At 33.5% G+C, this 22,123-nt stretch overlaps 1 protein-coding gene across 1 annotated transcript in view; it reads right to left on the bottom strand.

Moving 5' to 3' along the window:
- Positions 1 to 1,228: 1,228 nt before the first annotated feature.
- LOC150081026 (putative E3 ubiquitin-protein ligase RNF144A-A) overlaps positions 1,229 to 22,123 on the bottom strand; it is a 72,472-nt gene continuing 51,577 nt past the window's right edge. Inside the window, exons 4-9 of the mRNA XM_090382010.1 lie at positions 16,461 to 16,521; positions 14,685 to 14,797; positions 12,838 to 12,929; positions 10,419 to 10,563; positions 6,860 to 6,949; positions 1,229 to 1,922 (exon numbers count right to left, since the gene is read on the bottom strand). Of these exons, the coding sequence (XP_090238136.1) occupies positions 1,788 to 1,922; positions 6,860 to 6,949; positions 10,419 to 10,563; positions 12,838 to 12,929; positions 14,685 to 14,797; positions 16,461 to 16,521 (636 nt within the window). The 3' untranslated portion in view covers positions 1,229 to 1,787. The remainder of the gene's footprint in view (positions 1,923 to 6,859; positions 6,950 to 10,418; positions 10,564 to 12,837; positions 12,930 to 14,684; positions 14,798 to 16,460; positions 16,522 to 22,123) is intronic.

Raw genomic sequence — 22,123 nt, 5'->3', positions numbered from 1 at the left:
TTCAGTGAATTAATTTGTGTAATGCCTATTTAAAACTGCATTTTTCAGAAACTTTTTATTTGCTTCAATCTATCTTCTAACGCAGTGGTTTTCAACCGGGGTGCCATGTAATTTGGGTTTAAGTTACTTAAAGTTATTATTATTATTTTTTAATTTGTATATTTATTTCATTATAAAAATGTGTACGGTATCCATTGTACCGTATCTTTAATTTTGTGGTGATCTATAATTGATCTTTATTTAGTACCTCTAAATAAAGAAAAAAATATTATATAGGTATATATATTAAAAGGTCGAAAGCCACTGTGTTAGGTATTTCTTTTGACCTAGGGGTGCCGTGAAAAAATTACTGGGACACTAAGGGCGCCATGAACTGAGAAAGTTTGGGAACCTCTGTTCTAACGTATCATACAAAGACATACATCTGGTTATGCACTTTTTTTTTTTTCTCCACCACTCTTATCTGAGGCAACTTGAAATGTAAAAACTGTTTTTACATTTATTATTTTTATACTTGGTCGGTTTATGATATTATTTAGTCTGTTCACTTTCTAATGCAGACATAGATTTTCATTACATGTGAGATTAAAGAAAGTGGGAATCTGCCTTGAACTTTTTTAATTGGATGACCTTTAAGATTGGAAGTTAATTCTAACTTGCTCTACAATCCAAAATCAAAGATTGGATCTGTTGGAGGTGTTTGTTTACATTTAATTTTAACATTATTCTGAGTTTAATTTGTGTCCATGTTAAAACAGAAAAGGAATACTTTAATGTGCCAAATTTCAACTTGACTACATGGAAGAGAGGAGATTCAGCTCTCACTGACAAGAAATTTTAAATTAAGTGTAGTGCCGCTATTCAAATAAAAGTAAAGGCGATTACGTACAAATTAGTGCACAGCCAAATTCTGAAAGGAGATGCCATGCTCTCTGACAAGGTGATGCATTACAGTAAACAAAGAGGAAAAATGTTAACTTTGTTTTCCTTTTTCAAAAAAACTTAACAATTAAGTCTTTTTAAAATAGTAATTTGTATATTAATAAGTTTGTTGGTATGAATGGCTGTTTCACCAACATCAACCAGTCTACTACTCTTTCAGCTGTTATGTTTAAATGTAAAAACCTCTAATGCAAAAGAAAGCTTTATTTTTTTATAACACAAAAGTTTGATTTTATTATTGCTAGAAACAAGTTAGCATAAATAATTTGCAATGATAACATGGTCAAAGGCAATGTATGAAATACATTCACTAAAGTGGTGGCCTCAAGAAGCAACAAAAATATTCCCCTGTAGCTTGAAATCACACAGAATTATGGTAATTGTGTTGAAGAAGGCAATTCCTATCAAATAGTGTAAATAAGCCAGATGGTGGTGGGTGCAGATTTGTTCTCCACTTATTCTAAACTGCACTCCTCTTTTATCACCTATGTATCAGCCTCAGAAATATAAGCTTATCATTCTGGTCTTTGTGTTTGATGGATGGAAGAGAAAGTTTCCTTCAATATACTGTTTGTTTACCACAGTAAATGAACATCCAAACTTTTTACCTTACAGAATCAAAAGTTCAAGTACTTAAATTCTGCAGGCTTAAAGCCAATTACATTCAAATATGCACAATTTCCATTTCATATAAGGAAATAAAATAAAGTCACTGCTCCACTTGAAATCAAAATAGATTAAGAAGTCTTATTGCACATTTTCACCTCTCATTGAGTATTTAGACTAGACAGATTAAACTGACTTGCATTAACTCTTAACTTTTCTTCACAACCAGAACTTTTTTTTCAGAGAGGTGTTGGTTCTTCATAAAAGAATTTGCACTGTTTACATCTACAACACAATAAACAGGGAGCTGCCAGCAGCAATAGAGGTGATGCAACTAAGAGAAGAAATCCAAATCCAGCAAATATTCCAACAACCTATTAAAGGAAGAAAAAGGTTTTTAAAGTTGCTCCAATGGAAATAAAGTTAATTTTAAAGTTGTAAAAAGTTTAAATTCCAATTAATTTTATCAGAAACTCTAAAGTTGTGTTAAATTAAATTTATTAATTATATTTAAAGTTTAATTGAATATACCAATTACTGTTTTCATGTTACTAGCAAGGTAAAGTTCAGCAAATCTCGTTGAAATTATATAACCATCTCAACTTTTACAAAATAAAGACGTTTATACTGAAATTAAACTTGATAGAGGCAGACTTTTAGCTGTCAAGAATTTGGTTTCTCACCAGCGATAACACAATTTCGCTGACCTTTTTCTTAATGACCGCATTAAATATATATATATGCATGTTTTATTTTTTAATGAAAAATTTGGAAATCTAAATGGCCTGGTTTTTTTTTACATATCTTTAATGAAACAAAACTTTTAATTCTGCTCAAAAAAAAATGATAAATGAAAGTAATTAGTTCTAAATTTTATGAGTGCAAAATTTAAAAATTGCACATGTACACATTTCATTTTTAAACATAGAAAAAAAAAAAAATATATATATATATATATATATATACCCTCACTAATCCAGAGTAAATGGGGGAGGTCATCCGGATTAGTGGAGCAAAAGATACCCTAAAAGAGAAAAAAACTTAGAACACAAATAAATGGAAAAATTTAATGATATAGGTAACACTGATGAAAATAAATTAAAAAAAAAATCACTGTAGAGCCTTTATTTAAAAACTATTAAAAGACAGTTGGCATGCGATGCCAGTGCCACCTTAATTAATACAGCTTCTTCCAGCAACACTTCTTTTGGCTTTTTCTTTAATGTCTATTTGATACACTGCTTTTATCACTCCCCACATCGAATTTTAAAGGAAATGTTTTTATAGATTCTTTTTGTTTTTTAATATTTGACACGTTGGCCAATACCAAATCTTCAGCAATTTTTTTTCCAGGAACACCAATTTCAAGTTCTATCACTTTGAGCTTGTTAATGACAGTTAAAGTAAAGTATTTTCTTTTTATTTCACTTTTTAATTTTTTAGAATGCATAATTATATAAAATATGTTAACTTATATATATGTTAACATATTTTATTAAAGAAGTACGTAAATGAAGCAATATAAGCAATAACATCCATCCGACTCAGAGTCAAACACAAGACAATGTAAAGTACACTGCCCTACCATTAATTTCCGGACACCCCTCCATGGATGGGGAAACAGGTCCTATGCATGCAACATGTCACAGAACCTGCTATAAATATGCACACTGGGCTTCAAACAGACAACTGCAAAAGTGGGCATGCAAGATGACCAGTTCAACAGAATTAAGACTTCCAACATGGAATGATAGTAGGATGCCACATAAGCAAGCGTTCTGTACCAGACATCGCAGTCAGTCTGGGGATCCCTAGTGACGTCATATGCAAATGGAAGAGGAATGGGACTGAATCTGCCAAAAAATGGCCTGGTAAACCCCAAAAACTAACAGAAAGGGACAAGAGAATTCTGCAAAGAACTGCGTGCCAAATCGTAATTTGCCATCGTCTCAAGTCACACAAATCCTCTGTGAGAGTTATTGTTATGTTATTTGGTTTTTAGGAGCATTAGCAACTAAGGCCATATTGCTCTGGGATATGCGGTGGTCATTCCCTGACCTTTCCACATCCTCCGTATTTGGTGGTGATGGGCTCGAACTCCGGTCTAATCAAGAAGCGTGTGCTACGCACTGCTGCTCCTTCCCACCTGGCTACGGAGGCGCCCTTCTGTGAGAGTATTGGGACTAATGTCAGCACTAGTACAATACGAAGGACACTCCATGATATGGGTTACAATGGTTGTGCAGCTGTTCACAAGCCATTGATCACCTCAACAAATACTAGATGCCGATTAACATGGTGTAAGGAATGCGAATCCTAGACTGTAGAGCAGTGGAAAACAGTCCTATGGACAGATGAGTTGAGGTTTGCACTCCACCAGTGTGATGGCCATTCCTGGGTGTGGCAAATGCCACGGGATAGATTCTGATTGAAGTTTGGTGGAGGCAGTGTCATGGTATGGGGCTGCTTTTCATGGTTTGGCTTGGGCCCATTAGTCATTATCGACAAAACCATGAATGCTGGACAGTTATTCACTTCCAATATTATGGAAATATTTCAGGGAAAGTCCGTACCTGTATAAGCAAAACAACGTGCCATGCCATACTACTCAGATCGTAACAGTGGTTTGAGGACATGAGTGTGGAAAAGTTGGATTGGCCAGCCCAGAGTACTGATCTTTGGGATGTATTGGATCGTCGAGATCACCCAAAGAACAAGGCAGAACTGGGGGCTTCATTAAAGGCCAAGTCGAGGATTATATCACCTGACATTTATATTCCTCGACTCTGCCTTTAACGCAGCCCCCAGTTCTGCCTTGTTCTTTGGATGATCTCGACGATCCAATACATCCCAAAGATCAGTACTCTGGGCTGGCCAATCCAACTTTTCCACACCCATGTCCTCAAACCACTGTTACGATCTGAGTAGTATGGCATGGCACGTCATAAAAGCAAAAGGTTTCAGCACAAAATATTAAATGACATTAATAAAAGCTCTTTTTTTGTCTAAAGGCAGGATATTAATGGTAAGGCAGTGTATGTTCCGTCCCTCTCTACACAGTCAATCAGCAGTATTCAACTATGAACAGAATTTTTCATGTTTAGATCCGGATTAGTGAGGGTTTACTGTACATATATTTTGAACCATTAAGTCTACAAAATTTCAAAATTCTGCTTATATATATTTAGTACTAGTGGAAAATGATGCAAGAAAGAAAGCTTATAGAGCATCAGCCAAAAAAAAAATTCCATTTAAACTATCCATACTCCCTCGAACAGTTTATCTAGTTCTTCCTTGAATTTATTCAAACTATCCACTTCCAATGGATGGAAGCTTGTTTCAGCAATTGACCACCTGTTGGCTGAAGGCAAAATTCTGCAAAGTTTGAATTTATGTCCCATCACATGCATAGTCTAAGCAAGAGGAAGAATCCCACCCAAACTGAGTTTGCTCAAGGCCTTAAACACGTCACCTCGCAGGTGCCTACTTTCCTGATGCTGCAATTTGCAGAACTGAAGTCTTTCTTGCTAAGAGCACCTCTCTGTTTCCCCCTTACTAATCTTGTTTACCCCTGTCTGTACCTGTTCCAACAAATCCTAAATCCTTCCTAAAATGTTTCCTCCAGACCTACATGCCTCAAGATGTAGCCTGACCATTGCCTTATACAATGGAATAATCACCTTATCTGTGCTAGCAAAATTCCTGTATATCATTGGCAAAACCCTATGAACTATCCTGGCATCCTGTTTGCACTACTAAGAGAACTTCATATCTGACTGCAAAATTACCCCCAGGTCCCTTTCAATCTCCACCCCCCAAGTGTATTACACATAACTGAACATTACTCTGGGATTACTGCTACCTATGTGCAATACCTTGCATTTGTCGATGTTAAACTTCAATTGCCATTTCTCAGCTCACCCGCTTATTTTTTCTAGATCTTGTTGCAGCAGCATATCTTCATTACTGTCATTAACCATCCTTGCCAACCTGTGTATCACTTGCAAAGTTAGACATTAAGCCTGATATCAATTTAATTAACAAACACAGAAAACAACAGTGAGCCCAGCACTGAATCCTGTAGAACTCCACTAATAACATCAGTCCAAGATGAGCAGTGTCCATTGATAACCACTGTCTTCTTCCACTCAACAATCCCTTTATCCATTGTAGCAACTTGGCCTGAATGCCATACTGCTCCAATCTGTACAGCAGTCTTTTATGTGCAACAGTGCCAAAAGCTTTCCTGAAATCCAAGTATATGATATCAAAATTATTTTTAACATCTAGTTCCTTTGTCACTGCATCATAATATCCAATTAAACTGATCAGACAAGATCTCTCCTTAACCAACCCATAATGTGACTGAAGTATAACTGCACTCCTGTCTAGATGGTCCTGTATCACATCTTTAACCTCAGTGAATGATTTTTTCCCCTGGAATAGAAGTTAAGGTAACAAACAAGTCTGTAATTACTCATGTCACCCATGTGATTAAAATATACACTACACTGCATTCTAATAATGTCATTTAGAAATTAATTAATAAATAACCGGACATTACAAGAGACCCAAATGTTTCAGAATACTGTGGTTCCTTCATTCACCTGTGGGAATTAAAATAGATATATGGTGAAATTACATCTTAAGATGCCTATTGTCTGGACAGTATATTATATATAATCCTCCATTCATGATACTAAAAACCCAACCAAATTGTGCTGGGTATCATGATACCTTGTAAATTTTTAAATAATATCAATAAGCACAGAGATAACTAGACCAAAATAGCATCAATATGCTATTGGTGGGGGAGGTCACAGCAGATTAAAGGATAGGAACTGGGAGGGAATTAAATCAATCTTTTATAGCAGCATCTGTGGAGGTAGAGTTGAAACTATTCTTGCATTTTCTCTTAATTTCAATGTGTTAATTATACTATTTATATGCTAATTTACTATTCAAATTCATTTTATATGAAAAAAATTGGCTAATACAAAGTTGACTAACATGAGGTTTTTCTTGAATACTTTACTTGCATCAGCTGAAACAAGAGCAAAATTGAGTGTTCAAGATCTTTTTATTTTTATTAAAAATAAAATTAATAGATAATAATTTTCTAGATATCAGCAATAAAATATTATCATTGTTATATTATCAATAGCAGCTTGACAAACACTAGTTAAACTTTTATGTGAACTGCATTACATGCTATAATTTAATATCCTTTTTTAAGAGATACAACTGCAGAAACAAATATCAGATCATACAGACAAATGATATCCTTCCAGTAAAATTTGTGATAAGTTACCTGAGTTCTGTGCCACACCACAGATGCTCTGGAGTGACCCAGTTTATTTTTGCATGGTCCCTTATCATAGTGCCGGAGCAGGAAATCATCCTAGAAAAAGTAAGGACAAAACTCATAATGAAAACTTTTAATTTTAATAATAATAATGCTAGAAGGTATGCAAAAACTCACAGCCATGTGAGATTATTTTGACACCATATTATCCTATTCAAATGCAGAATTCCTAAATTTTTAATAGAGCAACCAAGAAAGAAAAAATGTTTCTTGAAAGAAAATGAGTTATAACTGCATGGCCAAATTGGTTTTAAAGTGAAAAATAGCTAAATATAGGTGATGGGGTGGGGTGGAAGGTGAAATGACTTCTAGTGGGATAAACAACAGAACTTTCTTGTCTGACATGTTCTAACCTTCTATTAGAACATCTCAGCCTTTCTAATAAAGAAGTGAAACAGTAACACTGTAAGAATCCAGAATATTATCTGTTTCCAACTCTCAAAATAAACCAGAATATAGAAACTGTTATTCCAGAACTCTGGGATGGCAAATTCTCCTTAGCAGGACATTCCTTAGGAGCATGGTTTTTTTTTTTTTTTTTTTTTTTTTTTTAAACATAAATGGGGAAAGTGCTGGCAGTTTTCAAGGGATTATGTTAATACAATTGTCTTTCATTCCAAATGTATTAACACCATGCCTTATAAAATGAAAAGTTTCTTAAAAAAACAATCTGAACATTAATAAAATTAGTAAAATGCAATGACTGTTTTCATTTACAGAGTCTGACAATTAAGCTAGAAAGACAAAACCAGATTTTAAAATGGAAAAAGTTTAATATTTTTCAAATTGCCTTGAGCAGCTACATACATGAGGTCAATTGTAAAGCTGCAGGGACATTTTTTAAACATGTTTGAACTGGATACCACAAATTTCTTTTAATATCTCCTACATCATTATCCTTTCAGCATGGGGATTTCATTTTGGGGAACAAGAAGCAGTTCAGGGGAAATAAATTGGAAGTGGGGCTCCACAACCTTACATTTTGCAAAAAAATCCTTGGTAATCAGTACAGATGCAGTCTAGTACTGTTATGCAACAGGAACAAGTTCACTTTTTCAAATTGAGTCCTTAATGGTGAATTATTTTATCTAAACAATCCAAAATATGCATAGTATTCCTTATTCACTATCTTAATTGATGTAACAAATTTCTTGCAATTCCCTTGCTACCAAAGAAAGTGATCAACGCCAATTTGGTTTTGATTTTTGAAAACAATTTTTCTTGGAGAGATGTTGATTACCATTACCTGTTTGTGGATCATGTTTGAAACACTATGACTTGTCACCTGTTATGATCAAACTGAACAAGGAGGGATCATTGACTGCTTGAATGAGCTCTTTGCATGCTTTGAGTCTGTTGTTATTGTTATTTGGTTTTTAGGAGCATAGCAACTAAGGCCATATTGCTCCGGGGATATGCGGTGGTCATTCCCTGACCTTTCAGCATCCTCCGTATTTGGTGGTCATGGGCTCAAACCCCGGTCTAATCAAGAAGCATGTGCTACGCACTGCTGCTCCTGCCCCTGGCTATGGAGGCGCCGCTTTGAGTCTGAGAAGCTTTTGTTCATCAATCAAATGTGTGGAATGAATCTAGTGAAGATCTTCCATTTGTTTCTCTGTTAATGTGAAGATGTTCTTCCATCATTCAAAAAGTCATTTGGCAATCAGATGCAATAAGCAATGATTTTTTTTTAATCATTTCTAGGATTCAAAGAATATCTAGCACTGCTCATAGTCTTTCAGCTCCTCATGGCCATCCTAAAATATTGCAGACCCATGAAAAACACAAGTGAGATAGAGTATCATTACCATACACTTGTTTTATTAATTCATTTGTACTGGAAGAACTTTTCCCCAGCTCAATTCAGTTCCTTTTTCCCCTCAAAACTAACTGCCAAACTTTATATATAATTCACGGTTCTGAAATATATAGGTAGGTCAACAGCCCTAAGAAGAAAAGAACAGAATGTGTGTATCCCACACGAGGGCTGGGTGAAAGATAGAATGTGTCTTCCTACAGTTTTGCATTAAAACAGTGCTGTTTTTTGTTCTCTCTTTCTCTTTTTTTCTTTTGTGAATACAAACATCAACATGAAATCATTGTCCTCGCATTACTTATCTTCTATTTACTATAAGCACCAAAAACGTAATGTCCTCCCAACATGATAAAAAATGCAATTAAAAATAAACTATGTGTAACCATTTTTTAATTTTCTAATGATCAGGAACTGAAAAAAAAAAAAAAAAAAAAAAAATTGGGTGTAAGAAAAAAAAAAAGCCATATAAGAACTCAACCACTAGTGTTTTTTGTAACACAAACACACATGCACACGCACACACACACACTTGATTAAATTTATTTTTCTAATATTGTCTTGTTTTTTTCTCTGAAGTGTGGAAAAAAAGTATCAAACTTTGTTAATATAATACAATATAGACATACAAGCTAGTACACTGCATCAAGTCTATGTAGTAAGTCAACCGAAGTTCATTACATGGCATCATTTTATTTACATCTCATATTGTGAATGCCTTCACAATGAGTTACCTGCCCATGATACTTCGAATAAGTAATACTTCCCCAGGGGAAACGTTAATTATTCGTTTCTTTTGGAGTCCTTCACTTAGGGAATTTTTTCTAGTCATTCTTCGTTTCATTCAGAGCAATACTTTTATCTCTTCAAATTTATCATTGATGTTGTTTATTTCTGCAAGGATTTCTCATGTATACCATCTCTGACTTATAAGGAATTTTCATAAATTATTTGCAGTGATGTTTGTCATCAAGTAATGCTTTATGCACAGATGAACAAAGCATTACTAACATTAAAATATTTTCTTTACATGTTCAATATTTTCAGCACTTGTGTTCAAGGTAATCTGCACCATGTTGTAAAACACTACCTGTCATTATAGATTTGTGATGCCATTCATAAATGAATATAAGTAATGGAAATATAAGTGGAAAATTTTTCTAAAGACAGTGTACTCTGTTACTCTTCCTTTACAAAAATCCTTTGAGCCACTGTAACAGTAATTTCAGTTTATCAGAAAATAAACTGAGTTTTTTCTTTCCCCTAATGCTATTATTTTTCTAGTCTATGTAATAAGATCCAAGCATCAACTGGCAGAACTTTTTTCTCAGCTCAATTCAGCTTCCTTTTTTCCTGGAAACTAACTCTTATATTAGGAGAAATTCTGCTAAAAAAAAATTAAACTTATTCTCTTATATGTAATAAATTATAAATCTCCCTCATTCTGTTGTTTGTTATTTATTAAAGCTGTAAAGATAATTTAGAGACTCCCTCTACTTTAACACTTTATAAAAAATATTAGTTGCTGCTCAGAGTTAGTGATTTACTAAAGTTAGGTAGGACTCTACTTCCCAAAACACACTTGATATAGATGAGGGTATTAAACCTATTTCCTAAACACCATAAGACAATTCTGACTTGCTATAAATGCAGTTAAAAACATTTATATAAATAAAATTTCACAATACTTACATCAAGTGAAGCAAGACAATACCAGCAAAATACATGTCTGCAACGTTTACACATCATCTGTGCACAGCCTTCATCCCTCTCAATAGGGATTCTGCAGTTTGGACATCTTTTTATACAAACCTCATCCTCATCACTAAGTGGAAATCTAAAAATCAAATCATTAACTTTAACTTTTCTAACACAAAAAGTATATCATCATACATATAATATCTTAACAATCAGTTTAAAAAGAGATCATCTACAACTCTGCATCAAAAAGTTCAGTGAATGCATCAAAAAGTTCTTATAATTCTTGAATGCATAATGGTAGCTAAAAGACTGTGAATGGGGCTTAAGACATCTGTTGAACATATGCACACTAAGTAAAACTTAGTGTGCATAACTTCTTACTCTATTGAAAAACTGTTTTGAGTGAACACTTGTTTTTGTCATTCACATACTTAAAATGATGAAATTTGAACACATGAACATTAAAATTTGTTGTAAACTTTGAAAGTCATTACAGTTTATGGAAATGATGCTATGATAAAAAAAATTATTTGTGGTTTCAGAAGTTTTGTGAGGTAAAATTTTTTTCTTGAAAATGAAAACTGAAGTAATTGCCTGTAAACATCCCAAAATAATCAAAACACCAATGAAGTCTGCACCATCACTCAATTAAATCAGCAACTGACTATTCGAGAAATTGCTAAGGAAATGTACCTTTCATTCATTTTCACTGATGAGGTGAATGAGTGGCAAGTACATTCCATGCATTCTTGCTTTAAATCATTTCATTAGAGTTGTTCGAGCAAGCTGTGTTGGGTTCTGCATTTTTAACAAAAATCTGAACAGGCAACGAGTATCTTGGATGTGAGGATATGATTCAGAGGTCAAGGTTCAAATCTACCAAAGAAAAATGTCATCACCAAAGCCAAAGAGGCATAGCAGTCAAAATCACACGAGAGGTCAGGCTGATTGACAATGAGGAGAGGGTATTATCAGAACGTGTTCCTGTTATTGTTATTTGGTTTTTAGGAGCATTAGCAACTAAGGCTGTATTGCTCCGGGGATATGCGGTGGTCATTCCCTGACCTTTCCGCATCCTCCGTATTTGGTGGTCAAGGATTCGAACCCCAGTCTAATCAAGCGTGTGCTACGCACTGCTGCTCCTGCCCACCTGGCTACGGAGGCACCAATGTGTTCCTCAAAGCGTCACTGTTAATGCAGCCAAGAAGTTTTAAAACAGTTGAGAGACAACACAGAAATTAAAAACATGAAAAATAGCTAGCTTCACTATGATAATGCACCACGTCAATTGCTTGATGCCCAGTGCCAACAAAAACATTTCCATCATGCTGTTCCTACCTTATTCACATGATTTGGCACAATGAGACTTTTGGCAATTCACAAAAATTAAAACAGAACATGAGAGGACAATGATTTAAGAAATCCAATCAAACATGACAAACTACCTAAAAAGGATTCCCAAAAGACTTCCAAAAATGTTTTGTTCAGTGGCAGGCAAAATGGAATGAGTATGTAGTTGCAGAAGAAGATTGTATTGAAGAATATTAATAATGTAAACAGTTATAACATTCATCAAACTTTGTATATTTCAAACAAAGCTGTGGTTACACAGCTTTGTAAAAATATTCCCTTCATTTATAACTATGGCTCAAATTGATACTTGTAACTGTTCAAAAAAATGGAATTAACATGTGAAATTCACTTATTTGTGTCTATTAAAATATAAATAATAAAATTATGAAAATTGGAATGACTCTTTCATGTGGAGTTAAATAATTTAACTACTTATGGCACTGTTATTCTTTCTCAAATGAAACAGACAAGGGAAAAAATTTAAACTGAAAAACAATGGATGCAGAATAGATGGTCAGAAACTTTATTGTTAGATTAAACTTCCGCCTAGCATTGTGGAAATAGGTAGCTTGAATAAATTAAAAGTACATTTGGACAAATTATTAAGTCGAATGGACACAAATGAAGTAGGTACATTTTTTTTGCTGGTATTATATAAAGCTTTGCTTCCTCAAATTATTTTGCCAATATTAATACTATTCTACCCTGATTGTGTTGATAAGCTTGGTTTGTTTAATGAAAAGTTTTATACTGATGGTACTGAACTTATACCTCATATTTTTCTTTTCCCCAATTGCTCTGGGGATGGTGTGGCAGGGTGCAGTCATTGCAACCTGAGTTGAAATCAGGTCAGGGTTTTGGTGGGCTTTTGGCATTCAAACAACTCTCTTTTTAAGGAGCTGATTCATGACACCGGTTTACATAATTTAAAAGAGCACCTCCTCCTCTTCTTGCAAAGCAAATAGTACAAAGTAGACTATTTCTACAAAAAACAGATTATTATAAGCCAATGTGATTTTTAGTAAAACAAGATAATGCAAAAAAATATAAAACTTACTCTTCCTCATCTTTGAGTGCCTTTCGCAATTCTTCGCATGTTCTAGTAGCATGCCAGTGCTGCTTACATAAGGAGCAGAATGTTAAGTTACACTGAAAGATAAAAATTAAAAACACCAATAATTCTCTCATACTTTATTGCGTTATAAAATAAATTCCTGCCAACTTGGTTCTTGAGAAGTTGGCATTCTCTCCTGCCAACTTCTCAAGACTAAAATTGTCTGGGAGAGCAATGGTGCAGCCAGTCTCAATAAAAGATATGCATTTCTAAAAAGAAACAAAGAACAAGGTTTTATGCAGAAATATTTGTGAAGAAAATAAAACTACACTGTATTTGAAATGGACTAGAATTTTGTAGCTCTGAAATTCTGGAAAAACTAAACAGCAAAATCTAGCTAAAATTTTTCGTAACCTCGTCTATATCTTATGAGGCTGCTTTAAGCTCTTCCCTGGTAGCTAATAAATTGAAATTATATCCTGATGTGCATTTATACAGAAGAAGGGGTTTACACTAGATCGCAGGAAGTTTTTGTTTAGCCAGTTTTGCTGATTACTATAACAGGTTGCCTTTGCAGGAGAGCTGAGGCTGACAGTTTGAAGAAATTCAAGTCAATTGGATAGTTACATATGTGAGGTGGAAAGTGCATAATTTGTATTTTCTTATCTACTTTTTAATTTTTTTTGGACCAGTTGAGCAAAAGCCTCTGGTTTCAATACTAATACATGTTGTCCACTTTCTCCCACTCTGAAGAACAAGCAACACACTGCTTAATCCCTTTATTGTTCAGAAAGAGAACTTCAAAGCAAAATAAGGAAGCATGTTATCAATTGCTGTGAAACACTAGCCAGTGTCTCATAACAACTGATAACATTTTGGGTAACGTACCAAGCTACTGTAGCTCTTTAATGTCAATGTGGAGGAAGACCAGTTTGGGAAACCTAAGCTGTGATTTGTTCGCAGTAGTGTACTACACCAACTCTGAAAATATATGATTGGTTATAGTCCTATGCTGTTTGCCACCACTGTCCTTGTCATAATTCTCTGTGATTTGTTGATGTACACTGGACATGAGCTTAGGATGGGGAGATGGTAAATAATGTTGGCACAGTGATTACTTGTCCAACTGGTTTTCGTTTTTGATTCAATCAGAAGTTCTGTGTTTGAAAAACAATATTTTCTCTAGTTTGCATTCATGTTAACTTACAATTTTTATGATATTTTAAGTTTCATCAAACCTCTTCGTTGTTGAGTAAAATATCAGGAGAGATATCCATATGTGCAGTTAGCATGTGGATTTATTTATTTCATTGTGGGTATTGTCAATAACAAAATTATATCAACTGTTAAGTTCAGTATTCGGAAGGCTGTATTGAAGAAGCACAACAGAAATGTGTATCTCTTACACAAGTCAGAATTAACTGAAATCCATAAAAACAAAGGAGAAGTCCCATAAAATCATAAATAATTTTATGGGAGGCATGTTTTAAGAGACAACAATAAAAGTTGGTATAATTTCCATCATGCAAATGTTTACATGATAGAAAATGACATCTAAAAGTAAGAAAAACAATCTTAGATTTAATAAATATCAATAAATTTTATATTTGAATAAATATTATATTTTTCTGATGGTTTAAAGAGAATAATGTGAGGCATCTGGGTCATTAATCTAGCATGGTTTCCAGTATAATATGTTATGCACTTTTTTGGACAACAACTGCAATTAAATGCAAGAATTAATTCCAAATCAATTATTTTACAACATATGCAAAGTGACCTGAGTGTCACACACACATTTGAATAAAATACTGATAATAAAAAAACTTTTTAAAGGTAAAAATACTTACAGTGAAACAATGTACAGGTACTCCACGATCTGGATCCTTAGACAGACTCACATAGCAAATGGTCTCGCAGCCAGCTGCAGGACACCAAGTCCTTGTTGGATCCAGCTCTACTTCTACAATAAAAATGCAACAAGAATCTGAGAAGATTTATGCCAATTAGCTGAAATTAGTTTCTACAACTTGAAAGAAATTCACTATAATATAAATATTTATTTTTATATTTAAAGGTCTGAGTTGAATGTGTTGAGCATGTTGCCAATATATTAACAGTCAGGTCTAAAAGTAGTCCAAATGGAATGAAACGTGCAAGGATTTATGCCTAGTAGTAATAGTAGGGTTTTACGAGCAACTAAGGCCATATTGCTCCATATATAATGTCTGTAAATTACATATGTTCGGTGGTTGATTTTCTGTTTCTACCCTCGACTGAGACTGACTAATTCAGCCATGTTGTGAAAAAGGCCCATAAAAATTCCTCATGTCACTGACTCAGAAGTGGAACTAACTCAGGCTTTTCCACCTGGTGTGGAGATGATAGTGATTCTACCAACATGCTACCCACAAAGCCGATTTATGCCCAGGGTTGAATCTACTGAAAATGACATTTAGTAATTACTAAATGTCAAACAGTGTTCTTTAGAACCCCAGAGTTGTGTTAAAAGGATTTCAAAGAGAAAACTAAAGTAACAGGCTGACAAACTAAAACTTTCTGGAATCCATCCCTCCAGTATGTTCAGGAATTTATGAGTTTGACCTGGGAAAACTCATAATTTTCTTATTACTGAATTTTCTGTCTACCTAATGTTTCTTAATCACAGTTCTTGCTTACAGCAAGAAAAACAGTTTCATATTGCTAAATGAAACTGTTTATTATATAAACCATAACAAAGTGGCAGAAACTAATTTTGCTGTAATGTATTAAAATAAAAACATAATAATAATACAATATAGGGCAGTAATATAGGGCAGAGGTATATATACTATGAAACAGGCAGACAACCTGGCATGAAAATCAGTTACACAAAAATAAAAGTTAGGAGAGATAAGGACTTTAGAATGTAGACTAAATAATCAAAAATTGGCACAAGTTAATAATTTTATGTGTCAAGGAATAGTCTTTAATAGCAAAGGAAGTTTAAACGTGGAAATAAACAATAGAATATGTAATGCAGGAAGTGTTAGGAAGCCAGTTAAAGATATTCATTTGGAGCAAAAGAGAAATTAGTCAAAAGATAACATCAGCTATTACAAACAACTCATTTTTTTCTGTAATGCAACTTTTAAGCATAATTTCAAAGATTACATTTTCAGAAATGAGATGTACAAGATAAATAAATGAAGCTAACAGATAGAAACAATGGCAAAACCATATTACAGATGAGGAAATAAGAAAAAATCAAGGTAATAAATATCCAATCATTGCTATGTGAAATGTGAAGCAAACTTGTAATTACAAGGGGATGCAGAATGGGTGGGAGAATAGAGTTTAACTAAACAGATATTATAAAAAAAATCAATAATAATAGGCCTAGAAGCAGATCAAGAGGAAAGAGGGCTTATCCTAGCTAGGGCTAAAGATCTAATGGGGAACAAGATAGAATGGAAGAAAACAGCGAATGGAAATAGTGGATTATTTGGATGATGATGAATTATATGTATATTGCTAGCATTGTATTATATTTTTTATTGTAACATAGAGAAAGTGCCAAGAGTTATAACAGTACAACCTACATCACGTCTTCCAAATAACACATTATAAGAGAGAAATTAGATTACCTCTATTTAACTTAAATCGCTGAAACATTCTATATACATCTTCATCTACCAGTTCTTCAATCTGTAAAAAAATTTTCGAGAATTAAAAAAAAAAAAAAGAATAAAAATCACATTCAAAAAATATCAGTACGACATTATGTTACTCTCAACATTTATCCAGTGTTATTAAGAGTCATACTCATGGGCACACACTAAGATTTCTAATAGTCCATCAAAATATTCATTAATGAACCACAAAATAAGCCTATCTACGAGGTGTGGCAATAAAGTTCCCAGATTGGTGCAATAAAAAAAAACACAAAGTGAAGGAGGTTCAAAAATGGTTTTATTTTTATTCAAAGTAATCACCACCTGAATGAATGCACTTATTACACTGTTCTAAATATTTCTGAAAAGATTCAATGAAGGCATCCAAAGAGGCTATGTTCAGTTTGTTGGTTATGTTTTTCTTTATGTCTTCAAACATCCTGAAATCTCTTTCCTTTGAAGCAGTTTTCAACTTTAAAAAGAGAAAGAAGCCCACTGGTGCTAGATCGGGAGAACAGGATGGATGGTTGATCTATACAACGCCAATGTGTCATCAGAAATGTCTTCACAACAAGTGTGAAATAGGTGGGCTCATTGTCATGCAACAAGAACCAGCTACCTTCTCTGAAAATTGCAGCCTCTCCCGGGGAATGCACTTCAAGTCTTTAAGGCACTTTGTATGTAGAATGTGGCACTGACTCTCTGCCCTCCAGGTACAAATTCCTTGTGAATCATATCCTGTTTGTTGAAAAACGTGATCAGCAGATCCTGGACTTTTGTACACAAAACGTTTTGAGCCCTGGTAATGATTTTGAAGTCCACTGCATGCTCTGATGCTCTATCTCTAGGTCATACTGAAAAACCAAACACTCATCTGAGGTGACAATACAGTCAAGCAAATTAGGATTGTATTCAAAAGTCTGGATGAAGTCTTCACATGATGACACTCTTTGTTGATTCTGCTCATCCATGAGGATGTGCAGCACAGATTTCCCTTTCCACAATCTTCGTATAGAATTTGATGACTCACCTCCTTTTTTCATATCCAACTGATCAACAATTGTTACAAGTTAAGTTGTAACAATAATAACAATAATGATATCATGCAACAATTTCCCAAATTTTTGCAACTCTGTTGTTATTTCAAGAGGTTGACAGATACCCACTTCTTAGGTCATTGAGAACATCCAGGACATCCATCTTTGAACCACTTATACTATTTAAATACAGTGGTGCAACTTAATGTTTCTTGATTACAAATGGTTGTTAACATTTCATAGGTTTCTGTTGCACATTTTCCCAGTTTAAAGCAAAATTTGACATTTGTTCGTTGCTCCATTGTAAAATCATGACACAGAATGTTAATGTTAACAAAACTTGTTGTTACTCGAAACCTGTTACCCTACTGGACAATCCTGCACATCACCTGTTGGAGAAAGTTTTATGCATTTATTAATTAATTAATTAAATGCATTCATTAATTTATAAATTAATGCATTCTAAAGAATGCACTGATTTAATTCATTATGCATTAATGCAATAAATACATTGCACTTTACTTGTCTCTTCTTAACATACTGGCTGTAGTAGGGGTGAACTTATAGTTAAAAAATAAATATAGAAGTGAAACATGGACAATAAAAAAAAGAAAGAAAAAAAAAAAGAAAATAGAAATGAAAATAAATTATCTTTATTGTAAGCTATAAAGGTACACACAAGTACCATGACTTCACAAAATCTTACATGGCACCAGGCCAGAGGTTAACGAATTAAATAAAAAGTAGAACCAATATTAAAAACAGTTTACGGATACAGACAAAAATGGATGAGATGGCACGAGAGTGCATTAGTACATGGGGCCTAACTCCCTGGAATGAAGGAAAGAAGGCAGGAGAAGAATATTATTATTAACATAATATTTATGTTTTACTATTTAATATTATAAAATGTATTAATAACATTTTATATATCATGTGGTAAACATAGCACAGTAAAAACAAAGTACAGTAGAGTATTATAACATGCAATGATAGAAAAGGCAATGAAACTGCCAATAAGCTTTCATTCTGAAAGCCAGTAATGACATGGCCCCATGGTTATTGAATTTTATACTGTTATTTTAAATTTCTTTAAAATTTAAAGGCATATTACTGAAAGACACTATTAATTAATTATCTTTGCATTACACAAATAGTGTGAAATGATTTCCCATAACAGAGAACAATACTATCATCCTGCATTTATATTCTGCAACATAGACCAGTGATGTGAAAGCTGTGGGGCGTGACCCATCTGGGTGTCCCGGGATAAATTAAAGGGGTCGTGGCAATTTTTAAATAAATTTATTTTTTGTACATGAAAGCTAAAAACTTGTTGCTAATATTACTTTTTCAATACTGTAGGTGTAGACACCCGACTACTTAAAAACTAAGTCTGAGATAGAATCAACCCTATTGCCTACTGCATAGGGAATATGCCATAATTTGTTCACTGGCTATGGACACACAAAAAGCAGCTGACTAGTGTGACTTCTCAGTATGCATTAATACTTCTCAGTATACTGCTCAATTGCCGAGTAGTACTGAGAAGGCACACTATTGTCCCAGCAGCTTATGCACCATTAAACCCCCATAACACACACAGAGTACTAAGAAGTACTACACAATTAATCCCTTTATGGTAATTCCTGTAGCTCCTACGTGCTTCCTACAGCACAAATTCTCAAATTGCCTAAAGGCCAGAGGTGCAAATATGCGGTAGCAGTAAATATATATAGCAAGTGTGTTGCACACACACTTTATTCTGCTTCAGAATTTGGTGCTTTCATATCAACTTGGATGTGTTTTTCATTCTTCTGTTACTTTTTATATTGCACGTTTCATCGTTATTATCACTGTTTTTAAGAAGAAAAAAATATACATATATTTTACAATGGACAATTGCATAATCAGAACAAAACGGCTGAGGAGTGACGCAATAATGCTGCTACAGATACTTCAGAAGCTAATAAGATAAGAAATATATCACGTGAAAATTTGGACACTAAAGTTATTTCAAGTGCAGGGCAACCATCAATTTCTAGTAGAGAACCATCATATTCCGAATCAAAAGGAATGAAAAAGAATAGAAAATATCAAGAGGAATTTATGAAGTACGGCTTCACTTAAGTGTTGTTGATGATGAGCATCATCCTGTATGCATAATATGTTACGAAAAACTGACTTAACGAAAGCATGAAACCTGTTAAATTTAAAAGACACTTACATAAGAAACATTCAGAGCTAATGAAAAAAAACTGAATCCTTTTTCAAAAGACATGCCAACACCATACAAGGTCAGAAATCTTTCATAAAGAAACATACGGCAGTTCCTTGTAAAGCTTTAAGAGCATTGGTGGAAGTTTTGTATTTAATAGGAAAAATTTTAAATCACATACTACTGCTGAATCTCTTGTTCTCCCTGGTGCAATAAAAATGATTTCAATTATGAATGGAGAACAGTACAGCAATGATTTAAAAACAATTCCTCTATCCAGAGACACAGTCTCACGGCATATTACATCTATCGTGGACAACATAACATTCAATTTATTAAATCGATTGAGAGAAAGTCCAATTTTTTGCAATATAGTTAGATGAATCCACAGATATTTCAAACCTGGCTCAACTAATTGTATATGTCAGATACTGCTACAATGGAGATATTTTGGAGGATTTTCTATTTTGCAAAGCTTTGGAAGGAAGAACGACGGGTGAGAAGATTTTTGATGTTACAAATATTTTATCTCAAACAAATAATCTAACATGGAACAACTGCATTTCAATTTGTACTGATGGTGTGGCTGCATTAACAGGAGATAATAAAGGTTTAAAAGGCAAAGTAAAGGAAATTGCTTCAAATGTAGTTTTTAATCATTGCATTATACACAGGGAAGCATTAGTAGTGAAGGAAATGCAAACTGATCTGCACGAAGTTTTGAAAGATGCAGTAAGTGTGATCAACTTTATTAAAAGTAGAAGCTTAAATAGCAGACTTTTCACTATACTCTGTAATGAAATGAGATCCGCTTATGAAACACTTATTTTATATACAAAAGTAAGTAACATGGTTGTCCAGTGGTAGTGTTGCGACATCTTTTTGACCTGAAACATGAAGTTTTATTGTTTTTATCGGATACAAATCCGAACCTTGCTCAATCGTTTACAAATCAAAAATGGCTTGGAAAACTTAATGATTTAAATTTAAGTCTTCAAGGACAGGGAACAAATATATTAATACTCAGTCATAAAATAGAAGTTTTCAAAAAGAAGCTTAATATTTGCAAAACTGAATTGGAGCATAATAATACTGAAATGTTCCCATGTTTTTCTGATTTTGTTAATAGCAATAATATTGACATTTTGCAATTTAGGGATATCATTGCCGCCCACCTAACAATGCTAAATAAGAATTTTTCCAAATGATTTAAAGTATCTCCAGAAAAAAAGTTTTATTGGATTCGTGTCTCTTTGCTTTTGAAATTTCTTCTTGCCCCGAAATTACCATTCAACAAAAGGAATATCTTATCGACCTGATATATGACGAAGCATTACGTGCTCGTTTCAAGACTACAACTTGTGAAAAAATTTGGCTTTCTCTTCGAGATGAGTATCCAGAATTATCAAAAATGGCACTACAACCATTGCTACCTTTCGGGTCTACATATTTATGTGAAGTTGGCTTCTCAAAATTACAGCTATAAAAACAAAACAGTGTTCCAGCTTCGTCCAGAAGATGACATGAGATTAGCAATTCCAAATATTGAGCCAAATATGGACCAAATATTATCGGTTATCCAGGCTCATCCTTTTCGTTAATTGTTTTGTTTTGTAATTGTTTATTTTTTTTAATTGTTTGTAATTTTAATTGAAGAATAAGAATTTGATTTTTTGTTTTAGCTGTATTCAATTAAAATAAACAATTACTTTAATGTATAAATTAAAAAGGAAACAATTTTTTTTTCCTTTCTCAGTACTCGAATAAAATTTTCTACTACATAATTTTTAAAATGCTATTTTTGTTCTCTAAAAATCTTGTCATCCTACCTCATGGTTTACATTGAGGGGTTACGTCAATTTTACATTTAATAAAGGGGGTCGCAAGAGAAGTAAGTTTGCATGCCACTGACATAGACTACTTACAGCACACACACACACACACCCAATGGCCAATTCATCAACAAAAATAAGCAGAAATTCACAAAATTTTTAAAAAAAATTCTAATTTTATAGTTTTTTTTGAAAAGAAATAGATGGAGAAAACTTGAGTTTTTGCAAAACAATAGAAAAATACTTTGTCACCAACTATATTATGATAGTGAGATGGAAAAGGTTCAAATTAAGTTAAGAAAGCTGGGTTCTCGTTGCAAATCTAGAGGACTGGCAGCCATGTGCTTATTATAATTTTATAAATTTGAAAATAGAAGAGACTGTAGTTTCATAATTTTTTTTTTTTCCAAACAATATTAATGAAAGTTTTGTTTCACTGAAAATAACAAGTGTAAAAAATACACATAATTTAAAATTTTTCATTAAAAAATATTATGTTTTTCATGATTAGTTTGTAATAGGTAATGATTATTCTATCATTTTCCCATT

Source organism: Mastigoproctus giganteus, chromosome 9, assembly GCF_048544385.1.
Source record: "Mastigoproctus giganteus isolate SK-2022 chromosome 9, ASM4854438v1, whole genome shotgun sequence".
In the NCBI taxonomy this organism is placed as follows: Eukaryota; Metazoa; Arthropoda; class Arachnida; order Uropygi; family Thelyphonidae; genus Mastigoproctus; species Mastigoproctus giganteus.
The sequence above is the reverse complement of the archived record's forward strand: the minus strand, read 5'-3'. Positions and strand labels throughout refer to the sequence as shown.